Source organism: Sesamum indicum, linkage group LG3 (assembly GCF_026168435.1).
Source record: "Sesamum indicum cultivar Baizhima isolate 11 linkage group LG3, ASM2616843v1, whole genome shotgun sequence".
NCBI lineage: Eukaryota > Viridiplantae > Streptophyta > Magnoliopsida > Lamiales > Pedaliaceae > Sesamum > Sesamum indicum.
Window position 1 is genome coordinate 23,654,682 of NC_142659.1, and position 21,560 is coordinate 23,676,241.

Consider the following 21,560-nt stretch of genomic DNA (forward strand, 5'->3'; position numbering starts at 1 on the left):
TTCATTGTCTTTAATTTGTATGTGGGGACTTTATATACTACTAAAAAAATGGAATTCTTATATAATTTATCCTATGTGATATGTAAAAATGAGTAAAAAAAAATTATAAATTAGTAAATTATATCACTATTTAAATTATTACTAGGGGGATAATTTGTTTTATTTTTTAAAATATATGGGATAATTTGTAAAAAGAAATTCATAATAATTTTTTGCTCGTTTCATTTATCACAGAGGGATAAATTGCATTCCCAAAAAACAAAAAATGTGATATTAGTGATAAAAATATCAAGTAAATTCCAACTACTTTAGTAAATCTCGATTATTTTCATTCTCAATGTGTGAAATTATTAAAATTAGAGGATAAAATTATCAAAATAGATTCGTACAAGATTAAGATTATCACTTTAAGTACTTAGGGGATCAAAATTGCAATTTTCCCCATATAAATCCATAGAATCGAAGTTAACAATTACTACATGAATTTAATTGATATATTTTATTTATAAATATATAGTTATAATCAAATAGATTATAAATACTATACCTAGAAATATTATACTTAGAAATATATCTTAAATGATAATAATTTTAATTTTATCATAATATAATTATTATTATTATTATTATAAATAAATGTACGTTAAATTATAATTAATGATAATTTTAATATCATCACTTGATTATTAATCTTGCGGCTAACATCTTTCTCTTCTAGTGTATTGTCGTACTATTTTTAAATCCAAATCCCATGCGAATCCTTATAGACCCTCGAACTAGGATATATAATTATTCAAACATGTAATAATTTACAATTCAAAAATCTGACAACTTTAGATTCAATTGTCATATTGAGACAAGTTTGAATACCCTAAATTAAATTCTTGTTTTCTTTCCTTTATTTTTTTTCCTTTCTCCTCAAAGACATTTACACCTATAATCAATATAGTCCCACTTTTAAATCAATTCTCATCCCTTAGCTTATAGTCTTTACACTTTTAATTCTATTAGTTACTGGGATTCTCATTTTTGGTCTTATAATTTTAGAAAAGTAACAAATTTAATCACACGACACTTTCGTCAGACTTTTCTCACGAAAAAGTCATGTGATTAATTAGCATGTTGCCGTTAAGTGCTAAGTCTAAAAACTTAAAAGCCACGTGGTCTTTTCCATTAAATATTTAACGGAAAGATGATACGGGATCAAAAATGCTATTATTTTTAAATTACGAGATTAAGAATGAGAGCTCCGTAACCAATATAATAGAAATCGTAAAGACCCTAAATTAGGGTCTACAAAAAATATTATTTTCACTTTAAAGCACAATCTAACTTAACAAAAAGAATGCGTAGCAATCAAACAACGATAGAATCACACAAAAACGTGACAGAAGATTTTAACATACCTAACAGGAGGGAATGGGGCCCAAGGCAAGCAAGGCTCCGGTTCACGAATGTGAAGCAATAGTGACCCCCACCACATAAATATATATGTATAAGTTGCAGTGTTATGGAAAGGGATTCTTGGTTAGATGAGATCATTTATGGGAGTAGCAAAGGTGCTCGTGAGGGGCTCCCTTTTGTCGTCTGTGGTGCCCCATAATATTTCATGAGAGTTGATTGAAATACCTAAAGCCTTTCACATGTACGTACATTATTTAGGTGGGATTTGGAGGTATTAGCTGATATTTGGTGTGTGTGTCAGCAGAATATGGCCCTACTGATTTTGCAGAGAATATGCATGCAAATATTTATGAGGTGACAAGGACTTGGACGTGAGGAGCATCCTATGCCTCACATGGGATGACTCCGTTTTCTTTTTTCTTTTTAATATGAAATTATTAAGGTTTAAGTTGAGCTCAATCGAAATATTTTTAAAATAAATAATAATATGGGCAAAGGATTCTTGGATATTGAGTTTCTTCTTAATTGGTCAAAATGAGCTTGAAATCAACATGTGAGATTATCCGGATAAAATTATTTCAACAATCGAATTAGTAAAGGTCTGAGGTTGAATGCTCTTATAAGTAAAGTACAATGAAAGTTTATTTTGTACTTAGTTTTTTTTTTATTTATTTAGAGAAAGTTGCTGGTGTTGTGGCAAAGTGTTTGGCTCGATCCCTGCCCAATTATTTCACTTCAAAAAATCATTTACAGTTTTAAACTAATAAGTACTAACTTATTATACTTGGGTTATTTTACTGAAGCACTATTTATAGATTTGCTCTAATGTATATGCCGTTATGGACACTTCCCAAACTAGGACACGTGGCTTTCATCCTTTGGTCATCCAATCGACGAATTTTTTAATCCAGTTGAATCGATTCGATCTGTTCTGATCCACTTCTTAAGCAAACCCACGCAAATCCCCTATCGTGTCAGGGGATTTTAGCTACTAGCAAGGGTAATTTGGTTATTTATTTTAATCAAATACTCTTGGGTTTCTATATATATATATATAGTTTTTTATTTTTGAGTAGTTATAGATTTCGATTCTAAATTATAATTATTTAAGATTGTTCAAATGTACTAATCAGCCTTTTGTGAAAAGTAGAAATTGGGGCTATTTTGTTGGCTTATTGCTTTAGGCGATTTCAATCTTTTTAAGATTAATTTCTATGGGAGCTAATTATTTTAAATCTGTTATGCTAAGATCAATATCTACATAATTGATTTTTCAAGAATTAGGTGAACCTTAACTTAAATTGTATCTACATAATAAACAATTGTTATTTAATTAGACAAACAATTATAATTAAAATAATTAAAAATTCATATGCTAGTGCGATTCAAATTCATAACGTTATATTTGGGAGACTCGTTTTTCCACAAAGTAGGGCTCATTGGCATTAAAGTCCTATGTAATTGAAAACGTGTTTGAGCTCAATTAGTTATTAAAACTCATTTGTTCACTTTTTTTCCCAAGTGTGAAAGTGCCTGACAAATGATCTTACTAATAAACAAAAATTAAATCTTCAAATAGCAGTGGCAAGAATATTACAAGGACATGCATAGTTCTTTCTTTCCTCCTCAAAAATGGGATTGTCATGGACAAGTACTGTGCTCTGACATTGGATGCAATTTCCTGACAACAACCTAATCTGTATTCTCTTAATATTGCCAAAATCTTATGTTGCCTGTAATTCATTCTGCCTGTAATTCATTCTGCCATTACAGCCAATCCATCGCAGGGCAATAAATTTGGAATATTTCTAATTAAAGGAAGTATGCTTCATAAGGATCTTTTATAGGCAACTGAGTTGCAATTCTGATTTGAAAAATTACTGACAAATAGAAAGTAATCATATAGACTCACCAGGTTGGTTTTGAACATTGATTTCTACAACAACCCATGTGGTTATATAGTTAGCATCTGAGGCCATTTATTCTTTTGGCGATGATTTGAATGGATATGGGATTTCCAAGTCCACATCACTGTGTTCTTTTTTTTTTTTTAAAAAAAAGTACAATTAGCCTATACGCATATGGAGGGGTTTGACATGACCTCTAAATTTATATGACCTCAATTTCGTCAACTAATATACTCCTCATATAGAAATGGAATGCAGAATTATATTAGCTGAATAACAGATTTTACCATGATTTGTTGTGTATTTTGATGAAATTCTTAGATCGACAATGGCAAAAGCTTGGAGGTAAATTTGCCTTTGAGTTAAGTTAGACAAACCCATTGTGGATGACGATGTAACAATACATATATTTGGATCAACTTTTCAGGTTTGGTTCCCATGAAAATTGTGAGAATTTTTTTCAAATAAGAAAGGCACATTGCACTACACTCAGAACTATACACGCCTATTTAAAACCTCTTCCTATGCAGAATATATGTGCGCTATAACACTCCTTGTGCAAATATCACCGTTATGGCACACCCAACTGGCATTATTGACTGTTTTACAGCCCACATTGGACTGAAGAAATGGAGCGTCCTCGATGTCCTAGTCGAGCAAATAGGAACCAAAGTCCATACTCTATAGGAACATGGAATCCATTTCGTATTTTGTGGCCTCAAGCCATTTTCCCAAATCGATGTTAGATATCACCTCCTGAAATGCCTTTTGGATCACTATCCAAATGATCGGTCAAAGCTAGCATACTCCTTTGGAGATTATAGCTGACCTTCTCAAGAGCTTGTGAACTGCAATTAAATGAAGTTGTGGGCATTTCAACTGCCTTATATGCAACACTCGACTTCTCGAGTTGCAAACTATCTCTTAAGTATTCTTTAAAAAATTTTATTTCCAAGAAGATTGATATGAGTGCATTTCATTATAATTTTAAGTGGTATTTTGCTATTTTTTGTAATCAAAATGATTCTAATCAAAGGTCATATTGCAACATTAGCTCATAATGGATCAATACTTGACATATTAGAAGGAAGAGTTAGGCGTGCCCTCCCCTAACCTTGCGGGAATGCTGCTGAAAAAGGAAGTTCAAGAAACAAAATTTGAAAAGATTTGAGGTGAACTAGGACTCCTTTGGCTGATTGAAAACTATCTTAGCTGGAAGAATTTGTTTAGGATATTAATTTTACTTCCTTAAGTCTTTTTAGTTTTATTAGGAATTTACCTTTATTAGTTTTAATAGGATCAAGTAACTAGTAGTATATATATTTGATGTAATTCACCATATAAACATCTTTTGATATCTCATTCTTGGGAGCATATTCTCTGCATTTTTTTATAATATTTTCTCTCCTTCTTTTAATTGTTCTCTCATTAGCATGCTAAACTAATTCTTTTAATTTCGGTTAAAGACTTGGTGAATACTTAATTTCAATGAGTTGTGAGATCTCATTTATAATTTCTACTTTCATTCATATTAATATTTGTGTTGTTCTCTGTGCTTTTATTACAAATAATCTGATTTATGAATTATAAGTAACGTTATTGATTATCAAGAATATTTTGCCTAGTCAATTGAACTTGCAAATCCGTAACTATTTGTTTTGTTCAATAACTATTGATAACGCATCATAATTATTATGTAGTTGTTTTCAATTATGTTGTAGGGAATGCACAATCTAGGTTAAATAAATCCTCTTAACAATTTATTGGTTAGAATTGTTCCTTTCTAGTTCTTAATGTTGTTGGTAAATTAAATCTTGAGAACGTTCCCAACTGATTAGAGATCTAGTCAACGAACGTTCTTGACTATCGACAAGGTAAGAAAATGTGAGATTTTTAGGTCGTACCAATGACCATAATCAATTTATCTATTATGAATTTGATGGTTGTCGAATCCACAGGGATTGGTTTTAAATTAATTCCTTCAAGAGTAAAAATAAAATAAAAATAAGGGGGATTTTTTATTGTGAAGAAGAATAAGAATAAAAATTAAATAAACTAAAAGGCTAATAAAAAGAGAAGAGTATTCCAGTTAAACACAGAATCATGCTTAATTCGACAGTCGATCATAGATACAAAGATAACAATCATTCATGATAGATAAATTAGTTATGCCCATTGATACGACCTAACGACCTCACATTTCCTTACCTAGTGGATAGTCAAAGAACGTCTGTTGACTAAATCCCTAGTCAGTAAACAACCTTGGGAACGTCCTCAAAATTTAATTTACCGACAACATTAAGAACTAGAAAGGCTCAATTCTAACCAATAAATTCATACAAAAATTTATTTAAGTTAGATTGTGCATTTCCCACAACATAATCGAAAATTTTTACATAATCAATTATGCTATGTTAACATTAGTTACTGAACGAAACAAATAATTACGGGTTTGCAAGTTCAATTGGCTACGCAAATATTCTTGACAGTGAATAACGGTACCTATCATTCATAAATCAAATTATTTGTAATAAAAATACAGAGAACAACACAAATATCAATATGAATGAACGTAGAAAGCATGAATTAGATCTCACAACTCATTGGAACTAAACATTCACCAAGTCTTTAACCGGAATGAGAGAACTAGCTAGACATGCTCATGAAAGAACGCATGAAAAGCAAAGTAAGAGAAAATATCATAAAAACGCAAAAAAATAGAGAGACGAGTATTCGGAGTCTGAAATTCTCAAGAGTTAAAAGTGTCTCTTAAAGTAAATTACATCATATATATATACTAATTAGATACCTAATTCTACTAGGATTAAAAAGGTAGATTCATAATTGAACTAAAAGATTAATGGAATACTCAACAAGTTAAAACTTGTGGCATTTGTACCTCTTTGGGTCACTTTATTGATGCATGTCCAACACTCCAAGAAGAACCCACCATACATGCCAATGCCTTAGGAGGATTCTCTGGACCATCACAAAGGGGACATGATCCCTTTTCTAATACATATAATCCCCAATGGAGAGACCACCCAAATTTGAGATATGGCAATCAACCTCAAAATTTTCAAAGACTTTCATACCAACAACCACCACCAGCTCCTCAATCTAATTCCAACTCAAGTATGTCTCTTGAGGACATGATGAAAACATTTGTTGGTAACACTCAATAATTTTAACAGGAGACTCGTACAAGCATCCAAAATTTGGAGTCCTACACTCGTACAAGCATTCAAAATTTGGAGTCCCAAATAATTCAGTTGGCATCACCTGTCAGTCATTTGGAATCTCAAGGTAAGTTGCCCTTCCAAACTATCATTAATCCTAAGCAAAGTGTTAGTGCTATTACCTTGTGTAGTGGAAAAGAGCTGCAAATAGAGGATGAAAATTCAGTTGTGCTTGGGCACGCACAGCAGGGCAAACAGAGCATGAATTCGAAATTCCTCCAACAAAAGCTGAAAAACCCAACCAAGTCAGCAAGGACACTCCCAAGGTGTTTGTGTCCAAACCTTCCTTCTCGAAGAGATTTGCCAGGTTTAAAAAAGATGACGAGGAGAAGGAGATTCTTGAAATTTTACGCAAAGTTGAGGTAAATATTCTCTTGCTCGATGCAATTAACAAATACCTCACTATGCAAAGTTTCTCAAGGAGTTCTGCACCAACAAATCCAAATTGAAAGGTAATGAAAGGGTAAGTATGGGAGAAAATGCATCTACCATTCTTCAAAGAGAACTACCTCCTAAATGCAAAGATCTGGGTACGTTTTATATCCCTTGAACAATTGAAAAGATTGGAATAGAAAAAGCTATGTGTAATTTGGGTGCTTCAATCAATGTTATGCCTCTTATTGTCTTTGAATCTTTGAATGTTGGCCCATTGAAATAAACAGGGGTTGTGCTTCAATTTGTTGATCGCTTCGTGGTTTACCCCCGAAGGAGTTCTTGAGGATGTACTTGTGCAAGTTAATGAATTGGTTTTTCCTGATAATTTTTATGTGCTTTATATGACGGGGAATAATTCTCTTAATTCCACATCCATCTTGCTAGGAAGACCATTCCTTAAAACCTCTAACTAAAATTGATATTGATGCTGGAATTCTCTCTATGAAATTTGATAATGAGATTATGAGTTTTAGCATTGGTGGTGTCACACAAATTCTAATGATATGCATTCTGTTTTCATGGATTTTATTGACCTTTTGGTGTGAGGAAATCCTATATTCGGTGGTGAGGTGGCATTTCAAGACGACAATCAATCAAAGCCTCCCTTGAGCCCAAACACTTACAAGAATAAAGTCTTTCATAAAAATATAAGTTTAAGGAAGAAGTTATCCATGGACCGCCAAGTTCTCCTAAATCCACAACCACCGGGTGCATTACATCGAAGAAGTGGATTCGGGACGTCCAACTTATTTGAGTTGAGGCACAACAACGTCTAGCCAAAGACGTTAAAGAAATGCGCTTCTTGGGAGGCAACCCATGTATTTTTTTTTTTTTTCTTTTCTCATTTTTTCTCTCATCTAGCTTCTGGTGAGTGTTGTGGCATCACTAACATCGATTTTTACATGTCACAGTGAACACAAAACAACCCTTCAGTTAGGCGTGTCCACGCATAACCCAACAACCTAATCTGTTGAGAGACAATTTTATCATGTTAAGTTAGGCGTACCCACACTTAAATCAACCAACTAATCTGTCAACAAGAGTAGTATATCACCTTGAGTTAGGCCTGTCCATGCCTAACTCAATAACCTAATCTGTTAATGCATCACACATCCACACATACTCACACTTTTTTTTTCTTTATTATTATTTACTATATATTTTATTATTAAAAAAATGCAAAAATTCAAAGCCCTAAATTCTCATCCCATCTTTCTCCTTTCCCCTTTTCAGCCAAATCCGCCTCTCTCCCAAAAGCATCCGTCAACCATCGCTGCTCCGCCGCTTCGATCACTGTTCCGCAAAGCCGCTGTTGTGGCTACTCTCGGTCTTGCCGTGCAGGTCCATTGCCCGACCCCCTTCAGTTTTCTCTCTTTTTCCCACACATCTATATTATCTTCTTTAATTTTTCATTTTCTTTCTTCTCCTCTCTCTGTCTATTCTTTAAATTTTCTTTCTCTCATATTTCACTTCTCTCTTTGACTAAAATAAGCAACAACAAATAAAGACATCCATGAAGATGGAGTCCAAGAAGGAACTTGGAGAGGATCATGAAGAAAAGAAGGATTACAAAAGGCTCATTCAATGTAATCTATTATATAATTTATAATAGCATAGGGCCTATTTTTAGAAAGACCAATGATCCACTGCGGTCTCAGAGGGTCGCATAGAAACGAGATTGTGATCATCCTAATAGGGGTATGCTAAGTTTATTGCATGTGATGCTATGCATTATTTATTGTTTTTGAAACAACAAACATGTATAAGGAAATATTTTTTTTTATAAATTTACCATAGTTAATTTTGCATGGCAAAAACATATTTTTACGAAAATAGAAAAAAATAATCATAATTAAATTATAATTCAAAAGAATAGAACAAAAATATCACAAAACCCAATCCTATGGTGTCGGGAGCATGCCGCCGGAACATTTTCAGCATGGCGACTGATTGTGCAGCACAACCTGGTTGTGCCCACACTACGTTGCCTGTCTTCCCCTCCATCCAGCCTCTCCTTCTCTCTCTCTCTCTATATATATATATAGATAGATATATATTTTAATTAAAAGTACATATATTGTACATATACTTTTACTTAAATTTTATGTAAGTATATATTACATAAATATACTATTTTATATCTAGGCCATTGATCTAGATGTAATTGAATCTTAGATTTAATAAGATCCAACGGTTGGATCTTATTAAATAAATATATAAATATAATATTATAATTTAAAATAAAAGACATTAAAAATAAAATGCACATGTACTGCACAAAAGTGCGCAAAGGGCTTAATTACTTTATCCTTAAAATTACAAGGAGTGTAAATTGCAGTTCTTTTTCCAGAAGGGGCTGTATTGCTTATTTCTAATATCACAGGGAGTAAATTACATTTAACCTAAGTTAGAATACATTCTTTATATTATCTTTTTTCTTAATAATAAAATTTAATGAATATAAATATTGTTGAAGTAAATTAATTAAGTTAACCTCAAGTAAGGCAAAAATGGACTTGCAACATATATACCATTTTGTCAAATAAATGGCCACTTATCAATTAAATAAATGATGAATTTTTGGGATTCTTGAATCAACCATTATTTCAAATCACTTCAAGAAAATCAAATGTGTAAATATATAGTACCAAAATTATTGGAGGTAAGTTAACTCATTATTTAGTCCAGAAAGCAATAAATTCTATTGAAAACATCTACTTCGGGGGATGAAATTAAATATTATATGCCTACTTTTAGAAGTAATATCAATTATGATAAATCCCTTATTTATATAAGTCTACTTTAGGGGACAACAAAATGTATAATATGTGATTATCGTTATTGAATAAATAATAATAAGAATAGCTATGGCATTGTATAAGTTAACAAATAAGAAATAATTGCGCCTAGAGAATTTTGACATTTCACCTTGATTGAGTGAGTGTCGTGTTAATAATGTATTATAAATTTAAAAAAAAATCTAAGTTTATTGATTCGTTCCTCCTAATTGTATAGGAAAAAAATAAGAGTAACTATTCTCTGTAGACTCCAAACCTCTTTTTCTTATTCTTAAATGCTTATTTTCAAATAAAGAACATGGGATCTATGAATAGACCATCAAAATATTGTTACAAATACTATTAAATATTAATAAATACAAAAACTATAGGGATAGAAAAGATTATACAAGCCGTATGGGGGAATATTAAGAGAGGATGTGCATTTGTATGTGATAAATATATATAGAAAAAATACAAGCAACTCCCTTGTGATATTGTAAGTGAGTAAATCACTCTTTTATAAAAAATTAAATAGTGATTTACCTCCGTATATTTTTCAAAATATAACAATTTACTCCCCTAAGATTTTTAAAATGAAGCAATTTATCTCCATGTATAAGGAGGTAAATTGATGCATTTAAAAAGTACAGGGGACTAAATTGTTATATTTTTTTCATAGGGGCTAACGTGCACATTTTTAATATTACAAAAGGTGAATTGCTATTCATCTAATATATATAGGTATTTACGATAAAAATATATATTAATTTAGCCGTTTAAATCTTTCCCCAAGTGCCAAAATAACGCAAATTCTCCAGAGGCATTATAGGAACATCACTATGTCGTTGGTGCTAAAAGAATTCAGTTGAGGTTTCTCTACATTTTAGACATTTCAAGAGCAAGAAAAACGGAAAGAAACCAAAAGAGAGGAGAGCGAGAGGGAAAGGAATAGGAGAAACATAGAGAGAAAGCATCGCATTGTAAAGGAGAGTGTGAGGAATTCATTTCCCATTCCCTAGGGAAAGGAAAAGCAGTGTGCGGAGGGAGGAGGGGGTTTTCCGATTTCTCGTATTATCTTGATACATTTATCATGCATACATATGTATACAAAGAGTGATTTTCCAGTGTGATTCTAAACCCTCATTCTCATATCCCCTGGATCATTTCCTCATATTTCGGACATTATCATTGTGGAGGAGTAGAAGAGCTGTGTGAGAGAAGGAAATATTGATGAAATACGTAATATGTGGGCAATAATATTGTCTATTCAAATGATACAAATAAATATACGATGTGATTATACTTAAACATGGATTGTTGGGAGAAATTGTTCATGGGTTTCTACGCATTAACCATTTGAGGAAGTATCTTGGGTTCTAATGCCTCCAAAGTCCGAAATGGTATGGATTTTTTTCTTTTTCTTTTTATCCCCCCTGCATGGATATGTTGTAGTTTCTTTTGTCGGGGGCTTGTAGAGTGGTGAACTTAATGTGATAATGTAGAGGACAGATTTTAAGTAAATATTTATGGGAGTTGTAACTCATAATATGGTAAATTTAGCTTGGGTTGGGGGGCGGGGGGGGGTGGGGTGGGGGGGGATTGGTGTTGTTCTTACTCTAGTTCGGAAGATAAAAGGCCTTTTAGGTTTTTAATCCCTTGAGTTTTGTCTTCATGGAAAATTTTCCAGCTTGGGGGCAGTAGAGAGGTATAATAGTCGCATCACCTAGAGTTCCACTTTCAAGATTTTAAATTTTAGATTATCAAGAAATTTTCTGGCAAAATATTGAAGTGCTTGGATTTAAAACATACTATTTTGGAACCTATTAGACAGAAAATATTTAATGGTTGGATTTTAGACACAGTTGAAAAGTTGAGGAGAGCTGAAAAGGCATGTTTGATTGAGTTTTGGAAATAAAAATGTTTTAAATCAAACATAATTTTAATAATCGAGTTCATTTCATGGTATACAAGCTACAAAAAGTAACTCATTTCACCTTGATATTACAAGGAGAGAGCTGAAAGGACTCTCGTGAAATGAGTTTTAATTTTCTTTGGTATTTTGTTGGTTCTTGTCAGTAGTTGCTAAGTGCAAGAGCATTTAGTTTTTCTTCATGTATTATGGAACGCTAAATTGTTTGAGATATTGGATCTACAGACTAGACATTGCAGTATATACTACATATGAAATAAATTGCCATTATGTACTTTGTGTTGTTTACATTGCTTCTTTAAGAAAATGATAAATAGTAACCCTAATTTTCATCAGACTGTTTCAGCCAATATAGCAGTTGGATCTCATGTGTGGCTGGAGGATTCTGAGGTATCTTGGATAGATGGGGAGGTTGTGGAAGTTAAGGGTAAAAAGATCAAAGTAATTTGTACATCAGGGAAAACGGTATGTATTTGATATATGGATGTTTTCTCATATGCAGACATACTGTATGTTAGCTGCTTTCTTATGTAATGTCTATATAGTGTCCCGAAAGCATGCCTAAAGAGTGAGTCAATATGTCGGCAATGGTTCATATGTTCTGGGTCTTTCTCTCTCTCCCCTGTGTGTGCCTTTTCTGATTAGTTGATTTCAGCAATTTATCAACTTTTCGAATATAGTCTGTTATTTACTAGTGTATTTGAACTATACCATAAAGAAATTTCATAATGCTCGAGCGGCTGGAAGAATCCCTAGTCATATTCTATGAACTGAGATTTAATGCATGCATGATCCAACATCAGTAATTGATTGGTTCATAATTGTGAAATTAACTTTTACGAGCATCAAAAGGATAGATCTTGGCGTGCTGAAGTTTAATGTTGGTATCCGTAGCGGACAAACCTTGCTTCCCATGTATTTAGATCTAAGTTGATTGTTTCTAGCATGGAAAGTTCAAGAGTTTATTACTATTATAGTTAGGTTTGTGTCTAGAAACATCTTATGCTTTTAGAAAAGACTAGTGCAATTAAGCGGCCAAAAATATTTTATGAATTCACTCCCAAAAACTCCATCTTATGTAAATTTGCATCCTAAAGTTTGCTCTGCACATTGATAGTTGTTTTAACCTGGTGTTCCTAAATCATATAAACCTGTTGCTTTATGATAACTTGACATTAAATTGAATGCTAAACATCTTTGCGCATGCGTAGATGTTCATTTTCTTAGTTACATTGCACTTATGATTTAAATCACATTTTATTTCGTATCATCCTTCCCTTTTTACCTATTTCTGCAATAAGATAATAATCAAACAATCGTGATGGTGGTAAATTTGTTCAGCAATCCTACAACGGGATATTTGTCTAAGTGGGAGAGAATCTTGAAAAAAGATTAACTTTCATTCTTTATGCTTATCTTTACCTTGTAGGCAGTAGCTGCTGTAGCCAATGTATACCCAAAAGATCTTGATGCTCCTTCCTGTGGCGTGGATGACATGACAAAGCTTGCGTATCTGCATGAGCCAGGAGTTCTGCACAATCTGAGATGTAGATATGATATGAATGAAATATATGTGAGTAGTGTTCAATGATTAAATTTTCTAGACTCCTCAAAATTAAGGATGTATATATTCCGGTCTTACTTCCTTCTCCATTTTTCACAAACTTAAGTGTTTACTAGTACTTTTTATATCTTTGATAACATTCTCTTGTATTCCCTTGACGAAGCACTTCACTTTGCAATTTAGCCTGTATATTCACAAATAAGTTTGTGGTGCATTTTGGTTCCTTGTATAAGACCATGTTCTGCATTGTGCAACATGTATCAGAAACTTTATTTTCGATGATTAGGTTTATGAGCGCAATACTCAGATGGTTTATTGCAGTCCTATACAGGTAGCATTTTGATAGCAGTGAACCCGTTTCAACGGTTACCTCATCTATACAATAATCATATGATGCAAGAGTACACAGGAAGGGCCCTTGGTGAGCTGAGCCCACACCCATTTGCTATTGCAGATGCTGCTTACAGGCAATATTTTATGTTCTTCAGGATGTCTAAATATTGATGTCAGCTATTTTTGATGTTTTGTTCTAACAAGTGAAACGAACTTCTGGATACAGGCAGATGATTAATGAAGGTATAAGCCAGTCAATTTTGGTCAGTGGAGAGAGTGGAGCTGGTAAAACTGAGAGCACAAAGATGTTGATGCAGTATCTTGCATATATGGGAGGCGGAGTTGCTACTGGGGGAAGGTCTGTGGAGCAGAAAGTGCTTGAGGTTTGCTTCTGAATAAGTTTCTTTATTCTAGATAACTGAATATAGTTTTGTGTTTATATCCTATCCCATAACCCTTTCTCCCCAAAGAGGCCAAATAACAAAAAAGAGGGTTAAGTGGATATTTAAGATTATTTCTTTTTCTTTCCCACCTAAAGTCCCCCTTTCTTATCCTGAATTTCACAGTCAAATCCAGTCCTGGAAGCATTTGGCAATGCAAAGACAGTGAGAAACAATAATTCAAGGTTTCTCACTTTTTGCCTCAAAATACAATTTTGTCTATGATTATCTTTGATATATTGTTTTAGTTTTTCGTCAAAAGATAAACTTGCTTTTTCATGGCAGCCGCTTTGGAAAATTTGTGGAGATTCAGTTTAATAATAGGGGTAGGATTTCTGGTGCTGCAATCAGAACGTATTTGCTTGAAAGATCGCGTGTTTGCCAAGTGTCTGATCCTGAAAGAAACTACCATTGCTTTTATATGCTTTGTGCTGGCCCAGCAGAGGTAATACATTGTTGCTGTCGGAGAAATTATTTCTGATTCTTTCCATTTGTCAACTTAATTTTAGCATCCAAGGTTAAGACACATTGCTCAAGTTCATCTTGTATTGTTTATGATGTTTTTTTGCTTACTTTTCAAAAAACGTCCTTGCTCCTAATTAGGTGAAATTCAGTTCATACTTTATTATAAACCTTAAGCAACAACACTTAAGTACAATTGTAACATTGGTTGTTTTGGATTGTCCATCATAAGTTATCATATGGCAAATGCAACAACACTTAAGTACAATTGTAACATTGGTTGTTTTGGATTGTCCATCATAAGTTATCATATGGCAAATGCTTTTGTCTGTTATGGACTCTGTAGAATTACATTCTATAGCATAATAGTAAATCATGAATCAGAGTGCAGTAGTGAGTGCTTTGAATTGTTATTGTTGTCTCTATCCTATGATTGATAATTTTTTTCTGGTGTAATTGGAACTTCATTATGAAAATCTTATATTTATACCATTCTTAAATTCCAGTATAAATTATTAGGTTCATTTTCCAGATTGTAAAATATTATTGGCCATTCTTTACACTTTGAGCTACTTTTACATTTATTTTGATTTATGTGGCTTTTCAGGTTCATGCTAGTCAACAGAAAGCACTGTCAAATTAGCAAAGTATGATTTGTTGGATACATTGTGTAATATTGGTTTATTCACATGGACAACATTGAGTTATAATGTAACTAGCTAGCTTCTTCTTTATTACTTGTTATATGAAAATCGTTAAAATCTTAGCCTTGTTCTGTTATGCTCCAGTTTGGCAGCTGAGCAACACAAAACACAGACATGAAACTATCTACTTTAATCCTTTTCCCTTTGGCTCGTAATGACTATCCTGAGTTCAGTATTGGCTCTTGGGCCATTAGTATTTGAACTTTATACATTATGGTCCAGCCAACATGCACATTTGATGTAGGATTAATGAAGTGTTACAATGACCACTGTGGAGGGCCTCCATTCCACACCACAGAGTTTTGGAATACCCTTCACACTTCTGACGAGTCCTTATGACATTCAAACTTTCCAATATTGGCTGTAGGAAATGGTTATTATGGCCCAAGTGGAGAAGATCAGGTAGTTATTTTTCTTGCATATATGTTTCACCTCAATATTTCCATTATTGGGAAAAACTATTTAAAAATAGGTACAATTATTTGAAAACTCAATTAAATAATTCTAGTGTGGTATCTCCTTCCAGTGTAATTAAGTTGAGGTTGATGAATGGGATTGATTGATTCCACTAGCTTTCAGGAGTTGCTGCATCTGCATTTACTTTTCATGTTTAAGATCATAATTTCCTAATCTTCTGACTTTTGTGAATGTTGGGACCGTTGGTTGATCTATACTTCAAATGGACACATCTCCATCTGCATTTATTTGGAATTATAATTTATCTCCAATTTATCATCGAATTAAGTCAAAATATAATATGTGTGTCCTTGTTGGACTTAAATCTAATCTTTTGATTTTGTTGAATGTTGGCACCAGTGTTGAGTCTGTACGTCAGATGGGCACCTCTTGTTCTGCATTCATTTGGAAGTGTGTTTATTCTCCAAATCACAATATGAACTCAGTACAATATGTGTGTCCTTGTTGGGATGGAATAGATTTAACTATTCCAATTATCATTTGCTTGGTTAACTATAGCTCATCGACTGAAATATGAAATTTTAGATATGGTGAACAGAAAATATATTGTTAATATTTTTCATTGCTTTCTGCTAGCTGAATGTCATGTAAAGAAATCTAATGCGATAATTATTCTCTTGACATTTACTATCTACATTTATAAAAGATGACCGTTTTTTTAATTTTATGTTTCCTATTGTACCTACAATATATTCATGGTCGAAGAAATGATGTATCTAATTATCTAGTCTACCTTTTTAAATCTAATCTTGGGGGTCATAAAAATTGCTTTCTTTAGTGTAGGATGACATTTATTTAGAGTATTTTACAAGCTGTTTACAGCTATTGATAACATTGAACTAGACCTTACATGCAAAGTTTGGTTGGGTGGTGCTACTTTTGATATTATCTTCCTTTTTGACCTACCCATGAAAAGGGGAATTTAGCAAACCTAGAACAATAAGATTTGTTGAATTTTCTTTTTCTTGAAAAATTTAACTTGAATGGCCTTTGTCTAATGGAAGAAATACATGTTTTGGGTGTAAAGTTTTTGCTTGCCTTAAGATACCAATACAAAGTAATATATAACTGACATATCAACTTAAATATTTTATGATTCCAAGATGATTTTAACCTAAATGTCAATCTTTTGACTGTCAAATTCTCATGCTTTTTGGCAGGATATTGAAAGATACAAATTGGGAGATCCAAGGATGTTTCATTATTTAAATCAATCGAATTGTTATGAATTGGCTGGAATTAATGATGGAAAGGAATATCTTTCCACAAGGAGGGCCATGGATGTTGTTGGGATCAGTTTTGATGAACAGGTATCAATATTTTGACGTTACTGTCTTTAAATTTATGGTCCTAATATTGGTAAAATCTCCATTTTTAGGACTCTATTTTCCGAGTTGTGGCTGCAATTCTTCATTTGGGTAATATTGAGTTTGCAAAGGGAAGCAACGGTGATGATTCACAACCCAAGGATGACAAATCTCGATTCCATCTGAAAACAGCAGCTGATCTCTTAATGTAAGCAATCCGGTCTATTTGAATTTTTATAATCAAATTCCTGGATTTTTTTATATTTTATGGTGGATCAGAATGCTCTTGAGCTAAAATCTTTGTTTAGGTGCAACAAGAAATCTCTTGAAAATTCCTTGTGCCAACGTGTCATGGTTACTCCTGATGAGACCATAACAAAAAGCCTTGATCCAGATGCTGCAGCTATCAGTAGAGATGGTTTGGCTAAAATTCTCTACTCAAGATTGTTTGATTGGTAAGGAAATGTGGAAACTGTGTCTTTTGACTGTTTGTTCTTACTTCAAATGTTTTATTCAACTATACTTACTTTATGCAACAGGCTCGTGGACAAGATCAACCATTCTATTGGACAAGATCCTAATTCAAAATTCTTAATTGGGGTGCTGGATATCTATGGCTTTGAGAGCTTCAAGACAAACAGGTGCTTGACCGGTATGCTTAATCTTCATCATTTGCAGATATGACCTAAAGAATGCTAGGTCAAGTTGTTATTCACTACTATATGATGGTAGCTTTTGAACTTAAGTACTTTATCTCCGGCCGCATATTTCATATGCTTTAGTTATTTGTGGTAATGATCATAGTATCCAATTGGGATTCATCGTAGAACTTAGGCTTATTGAAATAATTCTACTTACTTTTGTGAAGAACTTATGTAATATTTTTACTTTTGCTAGCTAGCATTATTTAAGGTTGCCATGAGTTACAACTGAATTATACTTTTGTACAATTTATTTTTACTTAACTAGCTTTTTGATTATGCTACGTGATCCTTTACTCCTTAAACTCTTGACTCTACATCTTTTTTATGCATATTTTCTTATTTCTCACACTTTTCTTGCAGCTTTGAGCAATTTTGTATAAATTTGACTAATGAGAAACTGCAGCAACATTTCAATCAGGTGATACAATAATATATCGTCTATCCTCTGCTAGTAGTTGAGAAGGTTGACATAAAAAGATTAAACTAGACCTAAAGAAATCAGAATAGTGAATCGAGATGATATTTTCTATTTTCTGGCAGCATGTTTTCAAGATGGAGCAAGAAGAGTATTCAAAAGAAGAAATTGATTGGAGTTATATAGAGTTTATTGATAATCAAGATATTCTTGATCTTATTGAAAAGGTCTGAATACTGAACTAATTCCTAGTTCAGTATAATTTTATTGCTACTCATCATTTTTTCAAAGTTTCACCTTCTAATGAGTTGATACATATTTTGTTATGATGTTGTAAATCGCTTTGGTCTAAATCTGTACTTATCATGTTATTGGTCCTTTTGAGGACCTAAGTCTATGTACAATTTTTGTGCTTCTTTTTGTAATTTATGCAAGGTTATTTGAGAATCAAAGTGTATGGTTTAGTTTAGTTTGTTCTTAATGTGTCAAAATTGCTAATATGAAACCATTGGTTTACTTCATGTCCTATTGACATCTTTATATGTGTGTGTTACTCACTTACATGAAAAGTAACTTGGTGACAAATTGTATATTCTACTTAATATATTTTCTTTAAGATCATTGGCCCGCTTCACTAAGTCATGTGAAAGAAAGAAGAAATTAAGAATAAGTTTCCACAATTTTCATATTATCATTTCTTTATTTGAACCACTTGAGGTTTCTTAATCTTTGAGATAAACTTATTTCATCGTCATATCTTGTAGTTGTATAAGTAATCAAATAATTATTTTTATCTTCATCCAATGATCTGCAATTATCCAAGACACATAGTGCTGTTAACATTAAGCTTTTGTATGCCACTCATGTATGAAGAAGCAATGGTACAATTTAAATTTACTATTGTCAGAATGTAGGCACATATCCATGCATGAAAATTTTACTTCAGATGCCGCATTTGTTGTTTAAGTTCGACTTGAATTCTTTGGTTAATTTGTAAGATTGTTGAATTAATAATTGTTTCCTATTGTGGATCCATTTATGGTTTACAAACAATAGTTCCGGAGTCGTTACATATGTAATGTCTTATATTCTTCATGAAATGTTTCATTTGTTCTTTTCTTGTCTGAATCTTTAGATGTTTGTGCCACTTATCCTAAAAAAATGGTTTTGTCCAGGATGGATTGTATTTTGACCTTTACCTTATTTGTGTTGCATACTTTATTTTAACAAGACATCAATGAATTTATGCTATAAATCTTTGGACGACATTTTAAGATCAGATATGAACTGACCTAGCACCTACATGCTAGTTTTATACAGTTAATTTTTTGACAAATAATTGACTTCATCTCAAACTATCTCCTTAGAAGTTCAGATATAGCACTTTCACTTGAATCTCTGCTTTTGGTATCTCCACTTATATTTTTTTGTCCCTCTTTGATGATCTTTTATACCAAAGATGTTTATTTTTGTGCAATTCAACTATACATGACACTAAAGTATTTTAGTTCTGTTGTTTTTGTGTCCTCGGTAACACATAGCAACTAATCAATTAGTATAACAAGAATATCATCATTTCTTTCCTTATTTATGTGATATTTTAATCTTTTTGGTAGTTTCAATTACATACTTTTACTTATAATATGTAATATATGTGACTTAGATTGTATGTTGTCATGTGACTGATTTCGAAATGATCTTGCTCTGTACTGGCACTTGGTTCCTAGTCCACAGATAACGAAAAATTATCAAGAGATTTCTTGAATGTTAATCATTCAAGTGGATGACTAATACATATTCAAAATGCTTTTTGGTCTTATCCTCTATAATTTTCTTTCTGACCCATAAATTTCTAATGGAACTTGCTCCTTTCAGAAACCTGGCGGCATTATTGCTCTTCTTGACGAGGCTTGGTAAGTATGTGTTCAAATCTTGATCTTGTAATAAGTAGTCGAAACTATTTAATGGCACCATTTATTCAATTTGCTTAAATTGTTTATTTCTTGTAGCATGTTCCCTAGATCTACCAATGAGACATTCGCACAGAAGCTATACCAGACATTCAAAAACCACAAGCGTTTTGCCAAGCCAAAGTTATCGCGAAGTGGCTTCACCATTTGCCATTATGCAGGAGATGTATACCTATCTTATGTCATGCATCCAATATATGGCTTGAAAAAACAGCCGTGTTGCTTAATGTGAGTTTCAACTCTGACTGCAGGTCACTTACCAAACAGAACTGTTTTTGGATAAGAACAAGGATTATGTTGTTCCTGAGCATCAGGCTCTCCTTAGTTCTTCAGATTCCTCCTTTGTCTCTGGCCTTTTCCCCCCTTTACCTCAGGAGTCTTCTAAAACATCAAAATTCTCTTCCATTGGTTCTCAATTTAAGGTTCATTTTTTCTTGTTCATTCATGAAGAGTGTATACTGTAGGTTTTCTTCTTCAATCTTTAGTTAATCCATGTCTTGTATCTAATACAGCAACAACTGCAAGCTCTACTTGAGACTCTTAATGCGACGGAGCCACACTACATTCGTTGTGTGAAGCCCAATAATCTCCTAAAGCCTGGTATCTTTGAGAATTCTATTGTACTGCAGCAGCTTCGTTGTGGGGTAAGCTTTAGTCTTACACCTGTCATGTTGTCATGGTCATCATCATTGTTCAATTGTTTTTCTGTCCTCAATAGGATTTTTCTTCCATTTGTCAAGTATTCTGAAATTACTAAAGAAATTGTTCCAGGGGGTTATGGAGGCAATCAGGATAAGTTGTGCTGGATATCCCACTAGGAGAACATTTGATGAGTTCATAAGTCGTTTCAAAATCCTTGAGCCTAGTGTTGTAAATGGAAGGTAAATATGCCAACAATTTGTTCAATGTGGTATCAATAAATTTGTCCTATACATACTGTTGAAGAATCTACTTGCATTAAATGCATGAATATAATATTAATTGCTCCACAAGTATTACAGAATTTCTTGTCTAAAACATGAGAACAAAAAATTTGTCGATAGCTTAGCTAATATAGAACACTGATTTAGATGAAAATATGTGGGTAGAAAATTTACAACTTTATATGATTGTTTGCACGAATAGGCATGCACTTAGTAAATTGTTCCCAATATGGGATTATCTAACTTAAATCACAATATCATGTGCATAATTATGGTTTTATGATTCACATTGTTCTGGAATTTTTTATTTCGTTTATTGCTTCTGAAATTCTTATTTCCATCTGCTGTTCGATACGATTAAATTAGCTTTTGGGTTTTCCTTTTCTGACGTTGTTTTGAGGACACCAGTTATTAATATTTCCCATAATCTGCCATGTCAATAAGGAATTTATAACTACCTAATAGCATGGTGGAGAATTGATGAAGTTTGGACTTGGATCTTTAACACGATATGATACAAACCCACCATCTGAAACATCATACATATTGCGGATATGAAAGAGTAC

General features: G+C 32.8%; 1 protein-coding gene across 3 annotated transcripts in view; it reads left to right on the plus strand.

Moving 5' to 3' along the window:
* Window positions 1–10,583: 10,583 nt before the first annotated feature.
* LOC105158628 (myosin-8) overlaps window positions 10,584–21,560 on the plus strand; it is a 31,438-nt gene continuing 20,461 nt past the window's right edge. Inside the window, exons 1-18 of one of the 3 annotated variants that reach the window (XM_088878191.1) lie at window positions 10,584–11,165; window positions 12,032–12,160; window positions 13,125–13,268; window positions 13,581–13,726; window positions 13,819–13,975; window positions 14,159–14,217; window positions 14,318–14,477; window positions 16,836–16,985; window positions 17,054–17,190; window positions 17,291–17,437; window positions 17,522–17,623; window positions 18,047–18,104; window positions 18,227–18,328; window positions 19,977–20,014; window positions 20,111–20,237; window positions 20,323–20,493; window positions 20,584–20,715; window positions 20,843–20,952. In XM_088878191.1, coding sequence (XP_088734317.1) covers window positions 11,145–11,165; window positions 12,032–12,160; window positions 13,125–13,268; window positions 13,581–13,726; window positions 13,819–13,975; window positions 14,159–14,217; window positions 14,318–14,477; window positions 16,836–16,985; window positions 17,054–17,190; window positions 17,291–17,437; window positions 17,522–17,623; window positions 18,047–18,104; window positions 18,227–18,328; window positions 19,977–20,014; window positions 20,111–20,237; window positions 20,323–20,493; window positions 20,584–20,715; window positions 20,843–20,952 — 2,090 coding nt within the window. In that variant the 5' untranslated portion in view covers window positions 10,584–11,144. Of the gene's footprint in view, window positions 11,166–12,031; window positions 12,161–13,124; window positions 13,269–13,580; window positions 13,727–13,818; window positions 13,976–14,158; window positions 14,218–14,317; window positions 14,478–15,453; window positions 15,601–16,835; window positions 16,986–17,053; window positions 17,191–17,290; window positions 17,438–17,521; window positions 17,624–18,046; window positions 18,105–18,226; window positions 18,329–19,976; window positions 20,015–20,110; window positions 20,238–20,322; window positions 20,494–20,583; window positions 20,716–20,842; window positions 20,953–21,560 lie in introns of those variants that run through there. The other 2 variants (XM_088878192.1, XM_020692304.2) reach the window with 2 other exon arrangements.